This window comes from Motacilla alba, chromosome 2, assembly GCF_015832195.1.
Source record: "Motacilla alba alba isolate MOTALB_02 chromosome 2, Motacilla_alba_V1.0_pri, whole genome shotgun sequence".
NCBI lineage: Eukaryota > Metazoa > Chordata > Aves > Passeriformes > Motacillidae > Motacilla > Motacilla alba.
Genome location: NC_052017.1, coordinates 33,247,494 through 33,268,971, shown reverse-complemented (window position 1 = coordinate 33,268,971; position 21,478 = coordinate 33,247,494). Strand labels below are relative to the sequence as shown.

The 21,478-nt window shown below is 50.1% G+C and overlaps 2 protein-coding genes across 2 annotated transcripts; both read left to right on the top strand.

Moving 5' to 3' along the window:
- Positions 1-702: 702 nt before the first annotated feature.
- On the top strand, positions 703-6,175 carry HOXA2 (homeobox A2). Its single transcript, XM_038129525.1, has 2 exons — positions 703-2,788; positions 3,473-6,175. Exons 1-2 carry the CDS (start codon positions 2,407-2,409, stop codon positions 4,225-4,227), a joined length of 1,137 nt encoding a protein of 378 aa, XP_037985453.1. The 5' UTR covers positions 703-2,406; the 3' UTR covers positions 4,228-6,175.
- A 2,729-nt stretch (positions 6,176-8,904) lies between these two features.
- Positions 8,905-11,480, top strand: HOXA1 (homeobox A1). Its single transcript, XM_038129527.1, has 2 exons — positions 8,905-9,631; positions 10,063-11,480. The coding sequence occupies exons 1-2, from the start codon at positions 9,013-9,015 to the stop codon at positions 10,416-10,418; spliced, it is 975 nt and encodes a 324-aa protein (XP_037985455.1). The 5' UTR covers positions 8,905-9,012; the 3' UTR covers positions 10,419-11,480.
- Positions 11,481-21,478: the final 9,998 nt, after the last annotated feature.

The window sequence follows — 21,478 nt, the reverse complement described above, 5'->3', positions numbered from 1 at the left end:
AAGAAAAAAATCAGAGAAAAGAAAAGAAAACGTAGGCATCAAGAAGCAAAATAAAACCGGACTTTTCCCACAAGCAGCCCAGTCCTCTGCCAGCATATTTTAAAAGCAGCTTTTTTCCTTGTTTACTTGCGTTTCTTGCTCTGCCTCTTTTCACGGCCACATTTGATCTTGGAAAGAGCAAGAAGCTTTAAATGTGTTCTTAAGGGCCAGTAGCTGTCAAACCTTTTGGCGGCCAAGATTGATCGCGGGCAGACACCACCAGAGCTTTGTTTGGACTAAAAGCAAGAAAATTAAACCCCTTGCATTTTCCAACAGCATCGATATTTGTAAGGCATCCCTTTTGAGGGATTAAATGACAAGTCTCGTTCTATATTTTATTTAAACAAGCAACCACCAAAAAGCCCATTTAAAGCCTCTCGGCCCCTCCCCTCCCCCTCTCTCCAATGCCTTCGCAGATATGCTATATCTTGAGGGTGCATTAACTTAAAACCGATTTTTAAAATGCACTTCGTGCAGACTGGACGCAGACTGATCCACTGAGTGCTTTGGGTCTTGTTTTCTGTTTCCCCTCCCTCCACCCCCCCCGTATTTTTTCTTTTTTTTTTTCTTTTCTTTTTTTTTTCTTTTTTTTTCTTTTTTTTTTTTTTTTTAATATTATTACGAAGACGGTTGCCGACCCCTGTTTGGCAACTGCGAAAATAAAGCAAGACGGCACCTCATCGCCCTGGCGATGGTTTCTGGTGGCTCCTGGAGGACGCGGAGAGCGGCTCGGAAGCGCCTTCCCCCGGCCCCCGGCGCACCCCACCCCGCAGTGCACCCCGGGCTCCGCGGGCAAGCAAGCCCCGTCCGGGCTCTCTAGGGCGGCTGTGACCATAGGATTCATCGGGTTGGTGATTGTGGCCATCATTGTCATCACTCTCCCTGTCGCCTCAGTATGGCTGGAAAATTATGCCAAAAGCATCCAAATTCGGGACTTGCCTCGACCTGGCAGGGGTGACTGGAGGCGGCGGCGGCAAGAGCCAAGCGTCGGAGGCGAGTGCCGTCTCTCAAGTCAGAACCCCGCAGCATTTTCGCTCTGTCTGGCCCCTTGAAAACAAACCCGCTACCAGCCCATATATTCCTGGTAATCGAAAATACTCACCAGACCCAGCCTACTACGGTTATTAAGCAAATTATGCCAGCAGACGGGAGTATCGTTTGCAAGCTAAGGCACGGGATATATACTTTTTTTTAAAGAGGCAACAGCCAGACGCGTTTGCAGCCTCGCGATTTGGCTCGCCCAGAGAGGTTCTCCTAGGGTTATGTGTTACGGTCCAATCCCGGGAAGCCAACTGGAGAGGGAAGTCATGAAGCGCCAGGGCTGCTGCCTATGTGACTCTTCCCCTCGAAGCAAGGTTGCTGAGGAAGATCCTGATAAACAATGGCTCAGCACCGGCGACCGATTGTTCTCCATACTGTACACCCGATAGCCACCAAAAAAGAAGAAGGAAAAAAAAAAAAAAAGAGGAAAAGAGGAAAAAAAAAAAAAAAGAAAAAATCAAACAAGAGCACAAAGCCAAACAAACAAACAAACAAACAAAAATATAAAGGAGCCCATTGAGGCTGAGTCGGGAAGGAGAAACTAGTTTTGGAGGAAGTGCTATTCCTAGGAAAATATCAAGACCCTCTGCTTCAGACTCCTGCCTGGGTGCAACTTCTTATGCGGGGGCCTGACGGTGTCAAAACTTTGAAGATTAATGGATTACTTTGTTAATGACTCAAGGCGTCAGATTGAGGTGCTTAAATGATTTGTGAGGTGCAAAGCGTTTTCCTGACAGTCCCAAACAATGAGAGAAGAGTGTGCGGGTGGATGCGAGGAAGGCAGCAGGCTGCAGGACAAGCAGCCACACACACACACACACACACGCACACACACACGCACACACACACTCTCGCAGCCTCTCTCACAAACATATCCACGCACACGCACCCTCATCCTCACCCCCGATCATTTCAGATTAGGACGCCAAGGGGATAGATACTCGAGATATCATTTCCTCTTTTAAAAAAAAAGTGTAAATAAAGCCTTTCTGGCCCCCAATGAGGCGTTCCTTCCCGACTTTTTTGGATCAATCAAACAGACAGTGGCTTCTTTTGATTAAAGCCCAAATTGTCATTGGGCAGAGGCAATCATGTGACAGCCAATTCGGTCCAATTTCAACCTTGTCTCCATGAATTCAATAGTTTAATAGTAGCACGGTCCCCATACGGCTGTAATCAGTGAATTAGAAAAAAAACACCCCACCAGCGATCTTCTATGCTATATTTTTTTTCTCCTCTCTCTCCTTTTTCCTGGGCCTTCCCCTCCCCCCGAGGCCCCTGAATCCGAGGGAACTTTTTCTCCGCGGGGGCTGCCAGTTGAAGGCCATGAATTTCGCATTTGAGCGAGAGATCGGTTTTATCAATAGCCAGCCATCGCTTGCTGAGTGCCTGACATCTTTTCCCCCTGTCGGTGATACATTTCAAAGTTCATCAATCAAGAACTCGACGCTTTCACACTCGACACTGATTCCTCCTCCTTTCGAGCAGACCATCCCCAGCCTGAACCCCGGCAGCCACCCTCGCCACAGCGGCGGCGGTCGCCCCAAGGCGAGCCCCCGCGGCCGCAGCGGCAGCCCGGGCCCCGCTGGCGCCCCGCCGCCCCCGGAGTACCCCTGGATGAAAGAGAAAAAGGCGTCCAAGCGATCCGCGCTGCCGCCCGCTTCGGCCTCCGCCTCAGCCGCTGGACCTGCCTGCCTCAGCCACAAAGGTCAGTCCAAAGACGAGCCGCCAGCCCCGCCGGGCCGCTATTTTGGCTCCCCGCATCCCCCCGGCTTCGCGGGGGGACGAGGCGGAGGGCGGGCGGGCGGGAAGGACGGAGCTGGCGGGGCTCGGTGGAAACCCAAACTTTCCCCAAACTTGCCTAATGCGGGATGATTTATTTGAGTTGGAGCTGACCTCTCTTGTCTCGCCGTCCTAGAGTTAGGATATTTGACAGTAATGAAGAGTGATAGATTGCTCCCGCTCAGCTAAGCAGCTGATGCATTAATTATAAATTGCGGTATGGCTAATATAAAGTTTGCTCTGGTGTGGGGAGGTTGGGGAGCTGGAGGCAGCGATTAGGCGGAGGTGGCCGAGGGGCACGCAGCACCGGGCGCTCAGCAGTGCAACACAATGGGTTTACTGCATCCAAAGGCGGCCATTTTGTTGCAGTTGCTATTTTATGCTATATGGACATATAGATATAGACACATACACGCAGAGAGAGCACTCCCCCCCCCACCCCCCCGGGATGCGACGAGCAGGGGTGCTGAAATTCAATCCGTGCATTTATCTGTTTTGTATGTGTGTCCGTGCGCCTCTGCTTTCGCTGCTCGGGCGGTGATGCTTTGGGGTGCGTGTGGTGGTGGTGGTGGTGTTTTTCTTTTTTTTTTTTTCTTTCTTTTTTTAACAGACCCCCTTGAAATCCCCGATAGCGGTAGCGGTGGATCTAGGCGCCTGAGGACGGCTTACACCAACACCCAGCTTTTGGAGCTAGAGAAAGAATTTCATTTCAACAAGTATCTCTGTAGACCAAGGAGGGTTGAGATTGCAGCCTTGCTGGATCTGACTGAGAGACAAGTCAAAGTCTGGTTCCAGAACAGGAGGATGAAGCACAAGAGACAGACCCAGTGCAAGGAGAATCAAAACAGCGAGGGGAAATTTAAGAACCTAGAGGACCCCGAAAAAGCAGTGGACGAGGAAGAAGAGGAGGAGGAGGAGAAATCCCTCTTCGAGCAAGCCCTCAGCAGCGTCTCCGGCGCTCTCCTGGAGCGGGAAGGCTACGCTTTCCAGCAGAATGCCCTCTCCCAGCAGCAGGCGCAGAATGCGCACAATGGCGAATCCCAAACTTTCCCCGTTTCGCCTCTAACGAGCAATGAGAAAAATCTGAAACATTTTCAACATCAGTCACCCACTGTTCAAAACTGCCTCTCAACAATGGCCCAGAACTGTGCAGCTGGCCTGAACAATGACAGTCCTGAGGCCCTAGATGTCCCTTCTTTACAGGACTTTAACGTTTTCTCCACAGATTCCTGCCTACAGCTTTCAGATGCAGTTTCCCCCAGTTTGCCAGGATCTCTGGACAGTCCCGTAGATATCTCTGCTGACAGTTTTGACTTTTTTACAGACACACTCACCACAATTGACTTGCAGCATCTGAATTACTAAGAAATTAAAGAAGTCCTCTCCAAGGGTCCTGCTTTCTCCTCCTTATTCTTCTTAATTTTTCCCCGGTGAATTAATTTTATGTTTCCCCTCCCTTTCCCTCCTCACTATTTTCTGTTTGTTACTTCCCTCTGATATGCCATTTTGCCGTTTCTTATGAAGTTTTAGTTGTGTTCAATTTTAACCTAGCCACATTCTAGGTCCTTCTATGAAAGCAATATATGAGGTCTGTAAGAAAGTGATCATATAGGAATGTATCTTCACTTTCTTTTTATTTTTGTATTACATTAGGATGCGTTGTCATAAGTATTTTTGGTAGAATAAATTCTTGTTTGCTACAAGAGCTTTCTCTTTTTTCTTTCCCTTTCTCCTCTCTTTCTCTCTGCTTTCCAGATGGATAACATGACGGGTATCTCTCCCCATCCCTTTCATTATTAATTTACTAATAATCAAAATCCAACGTTCTGACAATGAGCTCTTCCCTTTTGGCATTTTAGGACACCCATTAGAGAGGAAAAAATCGTTCATTTTCTTTATTATAAGAATTCCCATAAGGGAAGGAAAAACAAACTAAAGAAATTAAAACCGTTCACAGGTTTGATGGAGATTTGTTCCTTTTAATGTATAAACGTGGCATCTTATCTCTGTGAGGATACAAAGCTTGGAAATCCTGAGCTGTAACAAAAGCATGAACGAGGACTTTCTCTGTTACAGGCAGAACGTAAAAGAGACTCAGTAGGATTAGCGTCTCCTGCAGAAACCAGCCTGTTTCATGAACGAAAGGAAAGGTGCTTTAAAAAAATTAAAAATAATCCCGGTTTTCTAGAAAGTAGTGCTTAGCAGCCAGCAAGATATTTCAGAAAACATATCTTAAAAAATATCAGAGCTCACAAAGAATGTGGTTGGTTGCATCTCACGTGCTGAGTAATCCAAGAAATCAGCCCTAGGAGGAGAGAAAATAGAGAAGTTAGTGCCTGTAAAATCAAAAGGGTGACAGAAACGTAGGGGGAAGAAAAAAATATTTAGGGAGGAATCGGCCTCTCCACTCTATCCTTCTCGGGGGCGGTGCGGGGGCAGACCCGAAGATATTTTTCTGTGTAAGCCTTCTTGAGAGGTAAAAGACTGATAACGAAAAGGGGAAACTCTGACTTTAAAGTTACGATTTCCTCGGGCTCCCCGCTCTTCTGCTGGAGGCGGCATAGACGGGCTTTCAGAAATCTCCACCAAACTGCCTGCCAGCCGGCGTTGCCGAACCCCAAAGCGGAGGGCGAGCCCCGTCCTTCGGGCTGAAACGGAGCAACAGATGAGATGCCAGCGGGGCTCCGCCGCTCCGGGGCCGGGGGATCCCGGGCGGGGACGTTCGCGGCTCCTTGCGTGCGTGAGTGCGAGTGGCTGCATTACACAAGCGAGTGCGGCTGGGGTGGGGGGCTGTGAACGGGGCTCTGCTGTCCGTCCATGCGAGCAGTGCTGTCTCCCAGCCCTGCAACACGCTGTGGAGCTGGGATGCGTGGGTTATAGCTGGAAGGGCTGAACGCAATTCTTCCGAAAGTCATAAATCAAACTCTTTCTATGAATGAGAATGTCATCAAAGAGATCAATTGCAGGAACACATTCACAAATAAAAATCCTCTTACGTATTTGCCGAGGCTGGGGATCCCCGTCTAAAACCATTAAGTGAGAAGGCGTTTAGTCATAATTCACTTTTATTGCTCTTTTAAAACAACAGCTTGGCTGAGCTGCGGGCGCGGTGAAACCTCGGCCTCGGTTCTCCTCCTTCCCTCTGCTCCAGCCATGTCCCTGCGGAAAGGGAGCAGCCTCACCGGCATTTTCACTCCTCTGCCACTGGGTTAAATTGGACCGCAACGTGCATGTAAGGGTTGGGGTTTCTTTTGTGCCCAGATTTCCGGATGCTGACTACGCTTAAGGAAAACCAAAGCAAAACGAACTACACCCCCCTCCAACAATAAAACAAAACCCACCCCCCCCCCCCAAAACCCAGAAACATCAAACAAAAAGAAAATAAAAAGAAAAATTAAAAAGGAAACGTTCTACAAGGTTTCAACTTCTCACAAACTCAATTTAAATAAATGGGGGAATTCAGCAAGCAAGAGCCGCCTCCGAGGCTCCGGGTGAACTCTGGGGCCACAGCGGGGGCACACTCCCACGGAAAAGCCTAAACAGCCGGGATCGCCCCCTCAGCCTCAGTTCCGTGGCAGGAAAAGCGGAGCGAAGCCGCGGAGGGGCCGGGACGGCCTGAGGGCAGGGGGAAGGGGCAGTAGCTCCCCCTCGCCTGGCCGCGGAGGAGGGAGGGTGTGGTGTGTGTTCCTCCTCTGCTCCGACCCTTCTCATGATGTTGCCCCCATGCTTAGTGCGGGCAGCAAAACCCGAGAGCCTCGCCAGGGAGACAATGCAACAAGAGACAATGGCACCAAAAAGGCAGAGAAAAAAGGATTTCAGGATGCTGGAGACCGTAAGAAAAGTGATTCATCGGAATTTACGGGTAAAAGGGAGCTACTTGTAGTATTTTTTTTTTCCTTGGCTGAAGGAAAAAGCACTGAGAAGATCTCAGCCCTTTTATTAGCAAGCAGTGCTAATCGCTGTCTCTTTTCTTTGCTTTATGCAGTATTTATCACAACTGGTTTACGAGAATGAAATAAATGTGTTTACAGCTATAACCATAACCAAAATTGGCGCAGTATAATATCATAAATGCCTCTGGAGTGTTGTTGCTCTTGTCCTCCACTCCGCCCCCCTGCAGTTTAAGAAACTGAACCTTTCCAGAGAGCCCTTAACCATCCCTGCCTCTGTAGTAAATCAGAACAAATAGACGTACTGAGGGCACCGGGATAGACGCGTGGTGGAGAGAGGCGCCCTTCGGTTTTGGCTGTCAGTAGAGCGGCCGTGCAGATGCCGTGGGATAAGGGCTGTGACCTAACAGCAGCAGGAAGGAGAGCTTTGCACCTGGAGTTGTTGTGTTGTAGTTCGTGTGGGAGGGAGGAGCCTGAGGGTGTGTATGTGGGTGTGTGCGTGTGTATTCGTGAGCGGGGAGTGGTGGCGGGGTGGAAGAGCCTTTTGGATTTCAAAACGAGCAAGGATCGAGCGTGAGAACAGAGGGACGTAAGAGTCGGCACCTGCAGAAATAGAGGGGGTAGCTCCTCCTGGGGCTAGTGCCAGGACATGACTTTCCGTCCATCTTTCTCCGAGGCTGACGCTTCGCAGACCTTCTTTCGAAGACTTTTGGCACCGTCCTTTCTGCCTGCAGACGGCTGGGTGCGCTGGGACAGACGGATGCCCGGCCTTTACCTCCCCTTTCCCTTTCCGCATACGTAAACCGCATATGAGGTCGTAACCCACATCTCACCGCCATCCCTCCTTCTCTGGCCGCGGACGCATTTTTTGACCCACGTCCCCAGCGTGGGTTGGGGAGGGGTGGGTTGCAGTCGATGCTCAGCGCGGTTCCCGAGGGTCCTGGGGCCGCCTCTGCCACTGGCCATCTGCCACGTCTCCCTACCGCCGATCCGGGTGGCAGAGCGCAGGGACAAAGGGGCCGGGGCGGCGGGCCCTGCACCGCCCTCAGCTCCTCTGCCCCTGTCCCGGGTCGCCTCCTCGGGCTGCGACCCGCGACACCTCGGACAGCCGTCCCTCCAACCCTGTCCCAGGGCGGACGGGCGGCAGCGGCGCTGCGGGAGCGCAGCAGATGGGCTGCGGAGCCCCCGGCCCCCCCGTCCAATCATTCGTCCTCCTGCCCCCGGCTCCTCCTTCCCTATCCCAACCCTATGCTGGCGAGGGTGAGCCCGGCGGAGGTGCGGGGCAGTAGGGATGAGGGCCAGAGGGTGGCCGGTGAGAGCACAATGGCCGTCAGTCCCAAAAGCGCCTCATTTCCATGCTAATGTCCGCGGCCGCCTGGTGATGCGGCTGGACAATCCCCTTTAACTCTTGGCGTGGCGTCGCGTTGGGACTGCGGCGGGGCTGGAGCAGCGAGACCCCTCGGCACCGGCACTATTACCCTCTCCACCCGCATCCCATCCACATCCGCACTCTCGGTCCCACGCCTATTCGCTACCTTATCCTTACCTTCATTCCTGTCCTTATCTCAATTCCCATCCCGGTAGAAGTCCCCAACCGCATCCACTGTCCCATTCTCATTCCCGTTCCAAGGGCTGATGCTCTCAGCACTGCCTCTGCCTCTCTCCGCCCCATCCCTCGTCCCGTGCCGGGGATCCAGTCGCGTCCCTTAGCCACCCCCACCCCCCGCCGCAGCCCTGGCCGGGGGTTGGTGGGCAGCAGAGGTGCCCGGTGCAAGCTTGACAGCGCCGACAGCGGGGTGATGCTGGGGCACCCCGGCAGCAGCACTCACCCTGGAGGGAACGGCCGGTGGGCTCCGCGGGCCGGGCGCAGCCTCCAGGTCTCTCCTGCCTTCCTCTCTCAGCTGGCGGACGAGACCCAGGGGGCTGTCGCGGCGGGGGGTGTGTGTGTACAGCCCGGCCCGGCCCGCCCCCCACCCCCCTGGGGGGCCACCGCCACGGCCACCGCCTCCCTGCCCCGCGGTGCCGCGCGGTCGGAGCGCTCGGCGTTTAAATGCCCCCGACGCGGCGCTGTGCCAGCGACAGGAGCCGGGGAAGCCCCGCGGGCGCCGCAGCCATTGGCTGCCGCCCCCCACGTGCCTGCCCGCTGCCGGCGCCTTCGTGTCATTTTCCTGCCGGCCCCATGGAGGAAGTGGGGAAAGTTGGCGCGGCCCCGCCGGACGCTGAAGACCCGGTGGCGGCGTGACAGAGGGACGCGGCGAGGATGAGCTCCTTCCTCGAGTACCCCGTCCTCGGCGGCGAGGCGGGGGGCTGCGCCGCCCGCGCCTACCACCCCGACCACGGGATTACAACTTTCCAGCCCTGCGCCGTCAGCGCCGGCAGCTGCAGCGGAGAGGACCGCTTCCTGGCGGGCCGCGGGGTGCCCATCAGCCCCCACCGCCACCACCACCACACCCCGGCCCAGCCTGCCGCCTACCAGCACCACGGCGGGCTGGGGGTGTCCTACGCGCACCCCGGCTGCGGCCCGACCTACAGCGCGCAGGGTTTCGGACCGGCGTACGGCCCCTACCCCCTGGGGCAGGACGCGGAGCTGGGCGGCGGCTTCCCTCCTTGCGCCCCCGCCGTGTACTCGGGGAGCATCTCCTCCTCGGCCGCTGCGCAGCACCCGCTGCCGCACCAGGGCTACGCGGGGGCCTCCGCTCAGTACGTGCCTCCCCCTTACGGGCAGGAGCAGCAGAGCCTGCCCCTGGGCACCTACAACCATGCCCTGTCTCCCCTCCACGCCGGCCACCGGGAAAACGCCCGCTCCCCCTCCACCGAGACCTCGCCGCCGGCGCAGACCTTCGACTGGATGAAAGTGAAAAGAAACCCACCCAAAACAGGTCAGTGGCCGGCGGGAGGGCCGGGGCGGGGGCCGTTCCTCTCTCTCTCCTCCGACGGTGCGGGGAAAGAGGCGCGGCATCCCGCGGGGCTCTGGGCAGGTAGGTCGGCCCGCACCTCTGGGAGCAGTCGCGGCTGCCTGCCCGCGGAGCTGAAAGCCAACGCCGCTTATTCCTCACTTACTCCTGACTCCCCCTTCTCCTCCTCTCCCGTGGTCATATTTCTGGTAATTCATAAACCACTTATCAAGTTTGCTCTGACACTAGAGGCTGACTCCGGTTTAGCACCTCGCACTCCATCACTCACCCTGCCGGGGTTTCCCTCTTATCCTAAGAAGTTCTTGCTCCCTATCGCTTAGCCGGTGTGGACATATTGATTACATCGCCTATAAATCATTTGCGCTCACTTACTTACCGCTGCATGTCCCTCGCAGGCAAGGCTGGCGAGTACGGCTTCGTGGGGCAGCCCAACACCGTCAGAACTAACTTCACCACCAAGCAGCTCACCGAGCTGGAGAAGGAGTTTCATTTCAACAAATACCTAACCCGGGCCAGGCGGGTGGAGATCGCCGCCTCTCTCCAGCTCAACGAGACGCAGGTGAAGATCTGGTTCCAGAACCGGCGGATGAAGCAAAAGAAACGGGAGAAAGAGGGGCTGCTGCCCATCTCCCCCGCCACCCCCACGGGCTGCGAGGAGAAGGTGGAGGACTCGTCGGAGAAGTCCTGCTCCTCGCCCTGCAGCGCCTCGCCCGCCTCCTCCGCCTCGGACACGCTCGCAGCCTCCAACTGAGACCGGCCGCGCCCCGACGGCCGCCCGGCGCGACGGCCCCGCCAGCGCGGCACGCGTCCGTCCGCCGCCGTTATGTCGGTCCCTCGGTCGGTCGCTCGGTCGGTATCCCCGAGAGGTCCCGGCGAGCTGCCGCTCTCTCCCCCGCTACCTCCGCCACCGTTCGGCCCCGGGGGAGGGCCGGCTCCGCCGTGTCCCGGCGCCTTGGTGCCAGGGGAGTTTTCTTCCCGGCCACCCCTTCCTTTTCTGTTGGTGGAGCCGTGTTGGCATACGCGTAAGGGTCTCCCTCCTCCACTGCGAGGACGCTCCACCGAGTTTCCCTGAGTGAAAGACAGGTTATTTAGGGTACATAACCTCACAAAGAGATGCACTATTACAAGTGTTTACACGACTTATAGGACTTTCATCCCCTTAATTTAATGTATTCTTTGTTCGTGTCAATGAGTTTGTTGCTTGTAAATACTTTGTCCGAGAGATTTATCTTTTTACAGATTTTTCTAGAATGATGTTTCGATTATCAGGTTAAGCAGAGTGAGTGCATTCGCCAAACTGGATCCATTTTTATATTGGTAAAGTAGACGACTGTATCAAGTAAAAGTCTTAAGCTCAAGCAGATACCTCAGAAAAGTAGCGCTATTTCTTTAAATGTGACAAACAAGGCTTCAATTGCACTAGGTTTTTTAAACCTTGCCCGGTGTGCTTGCTCCCTCTCCTTTTCCCCCTGCCCCGAAAGCTGTCTTGGAATTATGTGCAGCTGAAGGGTACAACCATCCAAAAGACCTCACCTCTTCCTATTTTCATATTAACCTACCTTTAGACTCGATGTCTTTTCAAACTACTCGTGAATGTGACAAATGGCCAAATGAATGTATAAGTTCTGTGGTTGGTGTCCAGACCTTTGCATGACGCACCGTGCTTTGCTGTACTGCGGGTACACTGAGTTCTATCAGTTGTCGTGTGTGAGCAAAATGTCCTCCTGATTTTTCTGTACAATCATGAAAGGCTCTGTGATTCCACCAGTGGTGGAATCCAGGGCAGGATTTACGGGTCCTTATAATGTCTGTAATAAATATATTCCACTTTCAGGTAGCCCTCGTCTGCCTGCCTCTGCGTGACGTCAGTGCTGAGTCACAGGCTGGGCTCAGCACTTTTGTTTCCCCTCTTTTCTTCCACTGGGGTCTTTCCACGGGGGAAAAGGAGTAAGAGTCACACAACCCCTTCTATGTTGTTTTGTCAGGGTCAGAGCTCTGGCTGCCCAATCTGACTTCATACACAAAACTTCTTCCTCTCCTATGCTCAAATAACATTGTTTTTATACAATATAAGGCCCTTCTCTCCATTCTCTGTAACTGGGAGGAATTTATGATCCCAATCTAATTCTGAAGCACAAACAGGAGAACTTCCTGGGTCAAGTGCTAACCTTTTCACCTCGGGATGGATGCTGACACTTAAATAAACAGAGTACCCTTCAAAAGCAGAAACTGTCTTCAGCCAGTCTTTCCTCACACTGCAGGCCCCTCTCCAAGGACTGCGCATTTAATTAGCCTGGGCACTAAGCTTGTACTGCTTCCCTCTCCCACCCCAAGCTGCTGTCCCCAGCGCTTGATGGGGTGCCAAAGTGAGAGATTGGCTCCCAGTGTGTTTTTTGTGTTAACCCGAGCCCATTCCACCGTCCCTTCCCCTCTTTCCCCTCGCTCAACCCGCCCCCCCTCCCAGTGTACAAGAGAAAGCTCTTGCGGGCAAATATAATAACTGTTCCAAGAAATGTCAAGTGAACAGCAGGTGGGGAAGGGAGAGGAGCCTCTGTGGGGAGAACCTGGGTGGCAGGACACAGCAGAGGCATGCTCAGCTGGACGGGGGATGTCTCAAGTCGCTGATGCCTCTTGAATTACAAGGCAAACACGCCTAACATCTCCTTCACCCTGCCCAGCTGCGGGAAGCGCTACCGGGCTTCTCCTGGGGCTGGTCTGCCCACGCAGCCTTCGCTTTGCGGGATCCGCAGAGAGTCAAGGAAATTTCTTCACTTCGGTGTCAAAAGAGACAAGCCCTGATTTGCAAGGCGCGGCGGCCATATCAAGAGCCGAGCTATCTGCAAGGGAGCGGGGCTGTCTCCAAAGGCTCCCGCCGATGCTTCTATTTCTTTCATTTCCCCGCCTGCCATATACTTCACCTTTTGTTTATTAGTGTAAAGCCACAAAGCAAAACAGATGGCCTTCTTCCAGAGTCTTGGATGTGTTAAAGTGGCATTTACATGCCAATGAGGGCATTTCAATATCGAAATCTGGAACTAAACATAGCTGGAATCCGGATCTACAACTCGATTCCACCGGTGTTGACTTAATGCGTTAGAAAGAGCGGCCATAAATTACAGCCTAAATACGAGAGACAAGACGCTTGTCAGTGCGTCAATCGGAGATTCGCGATTCGCGGGCAAAGAATCCTATCTCCTTCCGAGCCCAAAACCCATATACATACATACATACGTATATATAAATATATATATCCCACCCCCTGCCCCCCACCCTCCCGCAGTCATAATGTATTTCAAGCAAAGACCCTCCAAACGTCCCGATCCTGTCTCATTTTATTAGCGTTAACACTATTTCGATACCATCAACCTTCGGGTTCAGGGGTGCGGTGAGGAAAAATTAAAATCTCTAGTTTATAGTTTCTACAAAAATATCGCTAAACTCCCTCCCCCCACAAAGTGCTTTCAATGAAGGCACTAATTCACCCTTCAGGCTGTAAGGATTTTTTTACACATTTTAAAATTAAAAAAAAAATTCTCTCTAGAATCTCAGGTGAAAAATGAAGAAAAAACCCGCATCTCATCAAAACCCGTCAACACAAATCGCATTCAAATGTCAAACGCAGTGTAGTATCTTCCTATCATACTTAAGGCCATTTCTGCCGTTCACCTTTAAAGTTTACTTTTGGAGGCTATTGAGATGCTTTGGTGTTTTCCTCTGGGGCAATCAGATTGAAACCGATCAATATTTACTCAGTCTGAAAGGGCTGTTGAAAAGGCAGCTAACAACAAACTGCTTAGCTGCTCTCCCCTCTTTAATCTCAGGTTCACCGAAAGTTCAAGCAGAAATGAATTCGGTGATGGGTCACTTTAGAATAAATCCCAGTAGTTAATCTCACAGCCTTGATAAAGGCAACAATTACAGAGTCATCCCTCTCCCTCTCTCTCTCTCTGTCTCTCCAGCAGCGGCAACTTTCCTCTCACTTTTGCCCAGAATATTTTTACTAAATTTTAACAGTTTTCCGTTGTTTTGCGGAGACAGCAAAACCGCGGCATCTTCCCCGCGCTGCATCCGACGCTCAGGCGGGCATCCTCGGCGAGAGGTACCGGAGTGAAGGGAAAAAAAAAAACATCTCGTAAAGCACCTGGCATTTTCAAGCGGGGGTCCGGGGACAAAGGGAGGGGTGCTTGGGGCTTTCTCCTCAGCAGTGATGAGGAGAGAGATGGCTGGAGAAGCACCCGGCGGCTGGAGGCGCCGGTGGAGCCGTGCTCCCCTCTCCATCCTGGATGGGAAGAGAGTAGAAATCTGGGCAAAACGCGATAGACGTCGCCGTTAATTGCTGCGACTCTGCAAAGGCCAAAGTTCACATAATCACTGCATAAATGCATGCTTAATAGGGATTTATTAGTAGCTCTCTAATGGCAGCTCACGTTTGGGCTATAGACTCGAGTTGCTTTTTACTGGCAAACTGCTTTTCCGGAGCGATGCCCCCTCCCATCCCGGAATTGTCCGGGGACCCTGGGCACGGAAGGCGATGAGCCCCCGGCCAGGCCCCGGGGATGCTCCGAGCAAGGCCGGAGCCCGGGGCCGCCCGCGGGAGAGCCCGGGCGGCAGCGCCGCGCTGGGGACGGCCCCGGGGGAGACTGCTCCCGTCCGCGGCACGGCCGGGCCCTGCACCCGGCGAGAACACCGCGATGTCTTTTTTGGGGAAGGGGGAAAGAGTAGTTTAGGAATGTTTTTTTGCGTCAGCGTAGGAGCAAGATTTCTTGTTTGTTTTTCTTTAGCAATTAGCTCTGTGAGATCACAGTGATTTGTAACCACAAAAAAGCATTACATAAATAATGAAGTTAATAATATATGAATAAACAGATATGTAATGTATTTTGAAAATTTTTCTTTCTTTCTTTCTTTCTTTCTTTCTTTCTTTCTTTCTTTCTTTCTTTCTTTCTTTCTTTCTTCTTTCTTTCTTTCTTCTTTCTTTCTCTTCCTTCCTTCCTTCCTTCCTTCCTTCCTTCCTTCCTTCCTTCCTTCCTTCCTTCCTTCCTTCCTTCCTTCCTTCCTTCCTTCCTTCCTTCCTTCCTTCCTTCCTTCCTTCCTTCCTTCCTTCCTTCCTTCCCTTCCTTCCTTCCTTCCTTCCTTCCTTCCTTCCTTCCTTCCTTCCTTCCTTCCTTCCTTCCTTCCTTCCTTCCTTCCTTCCTTCCTTCCTTCCTTCCTTCCTTTCCTTCCTTCCTTCCTTCCTTCCTTCCTTTCCTTCCTTCCTTCCTTCCTTCCTTCCTTCCTTCCTTCCTTCCTTCCTTCCTTCCTTCCTTCCTTCCTTCCTTCCTTCCTTCCTTCCTTCCTTCCTTTTTTTTTTGTCTGCCTTTCTCTCTTTTTCTCTCTTTCTCCCCCTCTTTCTCTTTCCATTTTGCCTTTCTCCTTTTCCAAGACAAACATTCCTTTTCTCCCTCAGGCACACTACTTGGCCAACTCTCATTGTTAACATTATTCTTTTATGGTTTATGTGTCATAAAATATTACAGATCACAGTTTCTCCTGTTTCAAGCTCGGAAAGACCAATGAAATCAATGGGCGCTCGAGGGAAAAAAAAGTCCTCTCTTGTGCCTAGGCGTTTGGTGGCAAACTGTGTTGATTTTGATCATGGAAGGAGTCCTCTTTGCCATGTAACTTAGAAAGGGTTACACATTTCACTAATACGAGCAGGAATGGATCCAGAGAATGCTTCTGTGCTACTTTTTATAGGGCAGTGACACAGTGTAAACCTTTGTTCCACACGGAGAATGTTTCAGCTGTTACTTTTACCGTTATTCTGGCTTTCCAATACATTTTCCTTGAAAGTGTATATCTCAGAAAGTTAAATCGGAACTACTGGCTCTCATAAAAATGTGGTCGAATAATGATCATCCTGGACTACGACAAAACCGGCAGCCAGTTGATGACTTTTCCGAGTGCCCATTTTAGAAACACAAACTCAACGTATTTCAAAACTTCTTCCGATCAAGAAAGTAAAAATAGCAAAAAGAAAAAAAAAAATCAAATAACCCCAAATACAAGAGGGACAGCGGGAGGTACGAAGCTAATCTCAACCGCAAACTCTCGTGCCTGTGTTCACATCGGTCTCAGATGTGGTGCAGCCTGCGGCAGGCGGAGGGATTAGGATCACATAGGGACTCACGGAGCGTTCTGCTCGCCAGAGTTGTAGATAGTGTCCGAGAGGTGGAGAGCCAGGGGACGAGCGCGCCCTGCCCCAGTGCCTGTCTCGATGCCCGCCCGGCGTCTCGGCGCTGCGCAGCGGTTCCTGTTTGCCTCCAATAAGCTTGGCTTTGCCAAGGTACTTTTGCATGTTCTAATTCTATCCCACGCGGGGTTGTAGCTCTCCGCCACGAAAGAGGGAAAAAAGAAAAATAAAGAAAAGAATATAAAAGTAAAAAAAAAAACCCAAAAAACAAAAAAAAAAAACCCAAAAAACAAAAAAAACAAACAAACAAAAAAAAAAAAAAAAAACCACCCAAAAAAAACCAACAAAAAAAATGCTATCGACTATTATAAATTAAAGATTAAAAAAGAACAAGGAAATATCTACTTAGACTGAACACTTCACTAACACATTTTGTAGGGATCGATTTCATTCGCAGCTGTCTTTGTGTTTGATCTTCATGAAATTACTAATAGGAGGAAAATTCGTTGTGTGGATCGGAACAACAGCGGAGCGGGGCTGCGACCCGCCGGGCCGCTCCGCCCGGCGCCCGGCGCGGGGGCGGCGGGGGGCGCGGGTACGCGGCGGCCGCGCTCCTCCGCGCCCAGCTCCGCGGGTCTCTCAGCGGGTCTCTCCCTCGGGACCAGCCCGCGGGGACGGCAAAAGTCAGGCTCACCCGAGGGGCGCCCCGGCGCCCACCCCATCTCTGCGGGCCGGCTGGCCGAGCCTGAGGTGGCACCGCAGCGCTGAGCCGGGGATATCGCTTCTGATGTCCTTTGTCTATTAATACAGCCATCACCAAATCCCGGATAACCTCCCTTTCCCTCTGTCAACACCCCTCCGCTCCAGCCCGTGCTGGGGGAAGAGGGATGGGACCTGCCATCGGGGTCCCGTAGCAAGGGGTGCCCCTTTTAGGGGTAACTTGGTGACAGATGTTGACGTTTCTAGGGAGCTCGGTAAACAGAAAGCTGGACTGGACTTTTTCATAGCCCATGTGTTTTTCATCATTCCCCGTCAGGCTCAGACCAAAGGCAGAAGCTTCCCTCTTCACACTCCTCATCCCCTCTCATCTTCAGCAGTCACTCAGCCCCGGTGACAAGCAATAAAGAGCAGAGAAAACACAGGAGACCAGCTTTGTTAAGCTATGAAAAGAGATGGGGGTGAGGATGAGGCTGGTGGTGGAAATAGGGGGCCTCCTCCACTGCGCACCAGTGAACCTTCAGGTGCAAAGCACACCTGTATAAATCACAGACCCCTTCTGGGAGCAGTGAGGGCATATTGGAGAGGTCTTGGAGAACAACTACACTTCCAAACTTCCCACCTTATAAGAAGGTGAAGGTCATGGAAGGGGCTAAGCCACAGAAGTGGGAATCTCTACACAGTTTTAATTGAAACTCTTCTGTTTCAGTAAAACCAAGCTTTTTCTTTACTTTCGCGATGGGTATATTACCTCAAATAACTCTAGTGCAAAACATCAGTTGCAGTGGAAATGTCATCCAAACCTCAATTTATTTTCTTAGCATAGTTGTAAAATATTCCCACTAGCACCCAGTAAAGGTAGACACTTGGACCAGTTTACTCTATTTTGCCAGAAATAAAATTCCCTCAAGCACAGCTCTGCACTATTGGTGGATTTAACATCCTTGCATAGTTCTGTGGACAGATGGGTCATAAAACAAAAGGCATTGGTGGGATAGTGTTGTGTTCTTCAAGCTGTGATGGGGAAAAAAAAGGGCAAAAAACCCCCCACTGTCTAGAAACTGAAAGGTGATCCCATCTGAGCTGAGCCATCTGAAAGCCATGCATATTTCACTGCACAAAAATGTTATCTTGGAGGAACACTCCTACCAGCAAACAGTATAACAGTATTAACATGAACAATATGCTTAGACATAGAAGTGGGTATTGCAGACAGGCAGGACCCCATGGGGCTTTGCAGTTCATTACATTCTCCTGTATATTTTATTTTCTGTGTTTCTGACAGTGCTATGAGGCAAGGCAGTGATCATGGAAATAGAAGGTGGGGCAAAAAGGGCCTGAGAAGACCGGCCTTCAGTGACAGAGCTCAGATCCCACTGCACAGGAAACATGCAGTGTTTTTCTATATCCATAGGAACATGTATGTCCCCAAAAACTTAGGTTCATAAAAAGGCATCACCTAAGCTTCTTTCAAGTCAGCTCACGAACTGAAAGGCTTGAAAGATTTTGAGGCTTGTACCTGATACATATCTTGGCTTTGAATGGGACCTACCATGGCTCATTGTTCAGGGAGACTCAGCTCACCTGAGAGCCACAAACCTGCCAATCCAAAAATTAGCCTCACTGAGCCTGGTAATCCACCAGTAAGGATAAGTTTTCTCTCTTCAGATCACATCCTTCTCACCCCAGGGGTTGAACAGCATTTACACAGTAAAGTACATGAGGAATGCAGCTAAACCCACAGAAAATTCTGCTTAGGACCCTCTAACAAGAGAGTTTGATTGCAAATCAGATGAGAGATGCTAGAAATACAGATAATCTCTATGTAATCCCCTTTTTTGAGCATCATGATGTGTTTTGAGACTGATCAGCCATACAGGGTGACTCCCACTTTTGCTGGACTGAAAGCGAAGGAGGCATAGCTATTACCTTGGGCTTTGGATCAGGTCCTAACTGGAAACTCCATATTCAGCCACAGGCAAAAATTTCCCCTTTGCTTTTCACTGAAAAGACAGCAGGGCATACTGTGCACTGAAAGCAGTGAAAATCTAGCAAGAAATCTTCTGATCATAGGTTCAGGTTTTTTTTTTGTATCCTATATGTAATCAACCATAGATGAATTCTGATGGTGGAAGGGGAAGGTGATGCATTCCAAGTATTTGTTGCTATCAGAAAGAACAATTTTTCTTACCCTGTCCTGTAGGTGGGAATCAAAATAATTGCAGATCTTTGAAGTTTAAATACAAGTCTTAGCTGCAACCTGAACTATGATATTGCTCACAATATGGGCATGGAGGAAGTCCTTTAGTAACCAGTCTTAATCAGGATAAAATACAGAATGCATAATGGGACTTTCTTCTACAGATCTTATCCATTAAAATCAGTGGAGTTTTGCCTTAGAAAATTCTCCAGACAGGATTTTTTAGCCCGTAAACATTTTTCAGTGTGACATTTTATAAATTAAAAAAAGAAATGAAAATTAGTTACCACAAATGCGGCATTTAAAGCAACAGTGAGCCCATGTTAACATTGATTTCTCTCTCTGTGTCTCCTTCTCTCTTTCTTTATAAAACTTATGTACTCTGTCGATAAATACCATCCTCTTTGATAATAAATCTGTTGTTTCAAGCTAGGATGCTACCGTTTCCTTTCCCATGTAATTTATGGTTGTATTGATTCTGCAGCTGTGGTTTTCTATTTCCCGCCTGTTGTATTAAAAATGAGTTCTAATTGCGAGGCACATAATCTTTGGTTGGAGGACCTCACAGAGTATTTTAACTGTAGCTAAGGAGATTTAATTTGATCAATAGAGAAATGAAAGCCTTGAATATTTAAAATGATAATTTTCAGTTTAGGAAAAAAAGAGAGACAGACAAAGAAAGGAGGTTCATGGATCCAGGAAAAGCATTCATAGATCAGCATGAGCAGATGTTCTTTTACTTTTCTGTCAACGTTTCTGGTTTGTTGTGCATATAGAAAAACAAGCTTTTCAACTCTCGCCATGATTTCAGCCTGTTGCCAGCTTTGCTTGCCTGCAGGATATCTGCTTATCTAGCATGGGAGCAGAATCAGGCCTCCTCCCCTTTGGTCTAGAAGCAAAGCAACCTTTCACATGGGCTGTAAGGTTTGTCACACTCCCCACCCCCCACTCCTTTGCACGCACATTTTCAGCCCTCAGATCTTTATTTCATAAAATTCCTTTCCTCTTAGAGACCGAAATACTGGCCAGGAGATGAATGGAAGAGCTGAACAATATTAACTGCATTCAGGTGTGTGTTGGCGGAGACAACCCTGGCCCCTTTCCTTGAGGGCAGGATGCATGTTCAGCCAGGTGGGACAGTGAGATCCCCCTGCAGCTGCACAGGGTCCCCTGTAGCCCTGCTGTCTGCACTCAGCGTGGAACCTCAGAGCGAGAAGGATGCTGTTACTACATATAGGAAATTCCAGTAGCCTTTTTCCTTGGTGAAGCACCTTTGAGAGCTGCCCCATGTGCTGACATGTCTAAAGTGTCCATGTTGAAGGAAGAGACTGATCTAAGGGTGCACGGGTGTGTCCTATAGGATTCATGAGAACGAGGCACGTTATTTCACTTTTTTAATCCTTAAAGCAGGCATTTTTTTTAGTGAAATTCCTTATTAGTTTGGAGCAACAACACTAAAAGTGATGGAGTCCAGCCTGAGCCTTAAAATTAGGTTTGTCTCCAAGTATTTTCCAGGGCAAAGAATATATATTAGCCTTTGGAAAAAACCAATCTGCATTTAAGTGAAGATTAAATAATCTGAGGTATATTGTTCCCATCTCAGAGGGTAGGACTTTTTTTCTTATTATTATTGTAGTAAAATATTTAGAGTAAAAAAATGCCAGCAGGCATCAAATAGATTTCCTTTCATCACAAAAGGTTAACTCCTGCTGTATTTGTGCTATAGAAAAAGGCCTAGTATTTTCAGTGGGGAGTTTCTCAGAAAAAGGAGTGTGGAAGTAGCCCCAAAAGTCACACTATTCATGAGGTAATCATTATATGAGCTGGAAAAGAAGAGGGAGAAAGGAATGAAATCTGTCAGCAGCACTGTCTTGAGACATACCTGCTTAATGCGAGTTTGTCCAAAGGCAGGTCCAGTGCTCTGCTCCAGAGATCCTGTCAGCTGGATCTGAAGAATACTCCTTGGGCTGTCATGTGACAACATCCCTTTAATTGTGAGCAGGAGTATGTGGGCTTAGCCAGAATGCCACTACTGAAATATGGCTTTTTCTTGACCAGCAAAATGAACTCTAGATGTACTCAAAAGCTGAAGAACTGCAAAAGTCTTTTTAGGAAAATGGAGGAAATGAATTCTTCCTTGCATCCATTGTACTCTCCTACTCAAAAGAATATTAAAAATCAAGCTTTATCTAGATGTTTCCCAGATGCTTATCCACAGCTATGAGACAAGCTCTTCAGCATCTGTTCACTGGTGACACAAGCCTTTTCCAGACTTCAGAGCTTACGTTCTCCAGCCTTGGGTGCAGTTCTTCCATTGTTACAACCTCGGTTAGAATGAAGGTGGTCAAAAGGGCAAGGCTTGTGTGGAGAAGGAAGAAGGACAGCTGTACAGGGCTTTGCTGGACATGGCTGCCACTGTCCCTAAGAATACTGGCTAAAGAGCAGTGAGGTAGCTGTAAGGAGAGGCTGCTGCCCAGGAGTAGGGGCAGGAGTGGATGCACAGCAAAGAGAGGAGAGGCCTCAGTGGTGATAGCTTGTCCTTTCCCAAGCACAGTGTGAAATTCTATATTACACAGTGATGCATTTCAAGTTACACTTCACACTACTGTCCAACAGCATGGCTGTTATTTAATGCATTTTTAATTCCTCCAGGTTTTTTTCTTCCAGGTTTTTGCACTCTTTAGTTGGTCTACCATCACCCATGGTTTTATGCTTTTGATAG

What these genes read in the sequence shown, in the direction of transcription:
- HOXA2 (XM_038129525.1), top strand. Translation starts at nt 2,407, where the DNA reads ATGAATTTCGCATTTGAGCGAGAGATCGGTTTTATCAATAGCCAGCCA. An exon ending in TGCCTGCCTCAGCCACAAAG is followed by an intron (nt 2,789 to 3,472) that starts GTCAGTCCAAAG and finishes TTTTTTTAACAG; the next exon opens with ACCCCCTTGAAATCCCCGAT.
- HOXA1 (XM_038129527.1), top strand. Translation starts at nt 9,013, where the DNA reads ATGAGCTCCTTCCTCGAGTACCCCGTCCTCGGCGGCGAGGCGGGGGGC. An exon ending in AAGAAACCCACCCAAAACAG is followed by an intron (nt 9,632 to 10,062) that starts GTCAGTGGCCGG and finishes TGTCCCTCGCAG; the next exon opens with GCAAGGCTGGCGAGTACGGC.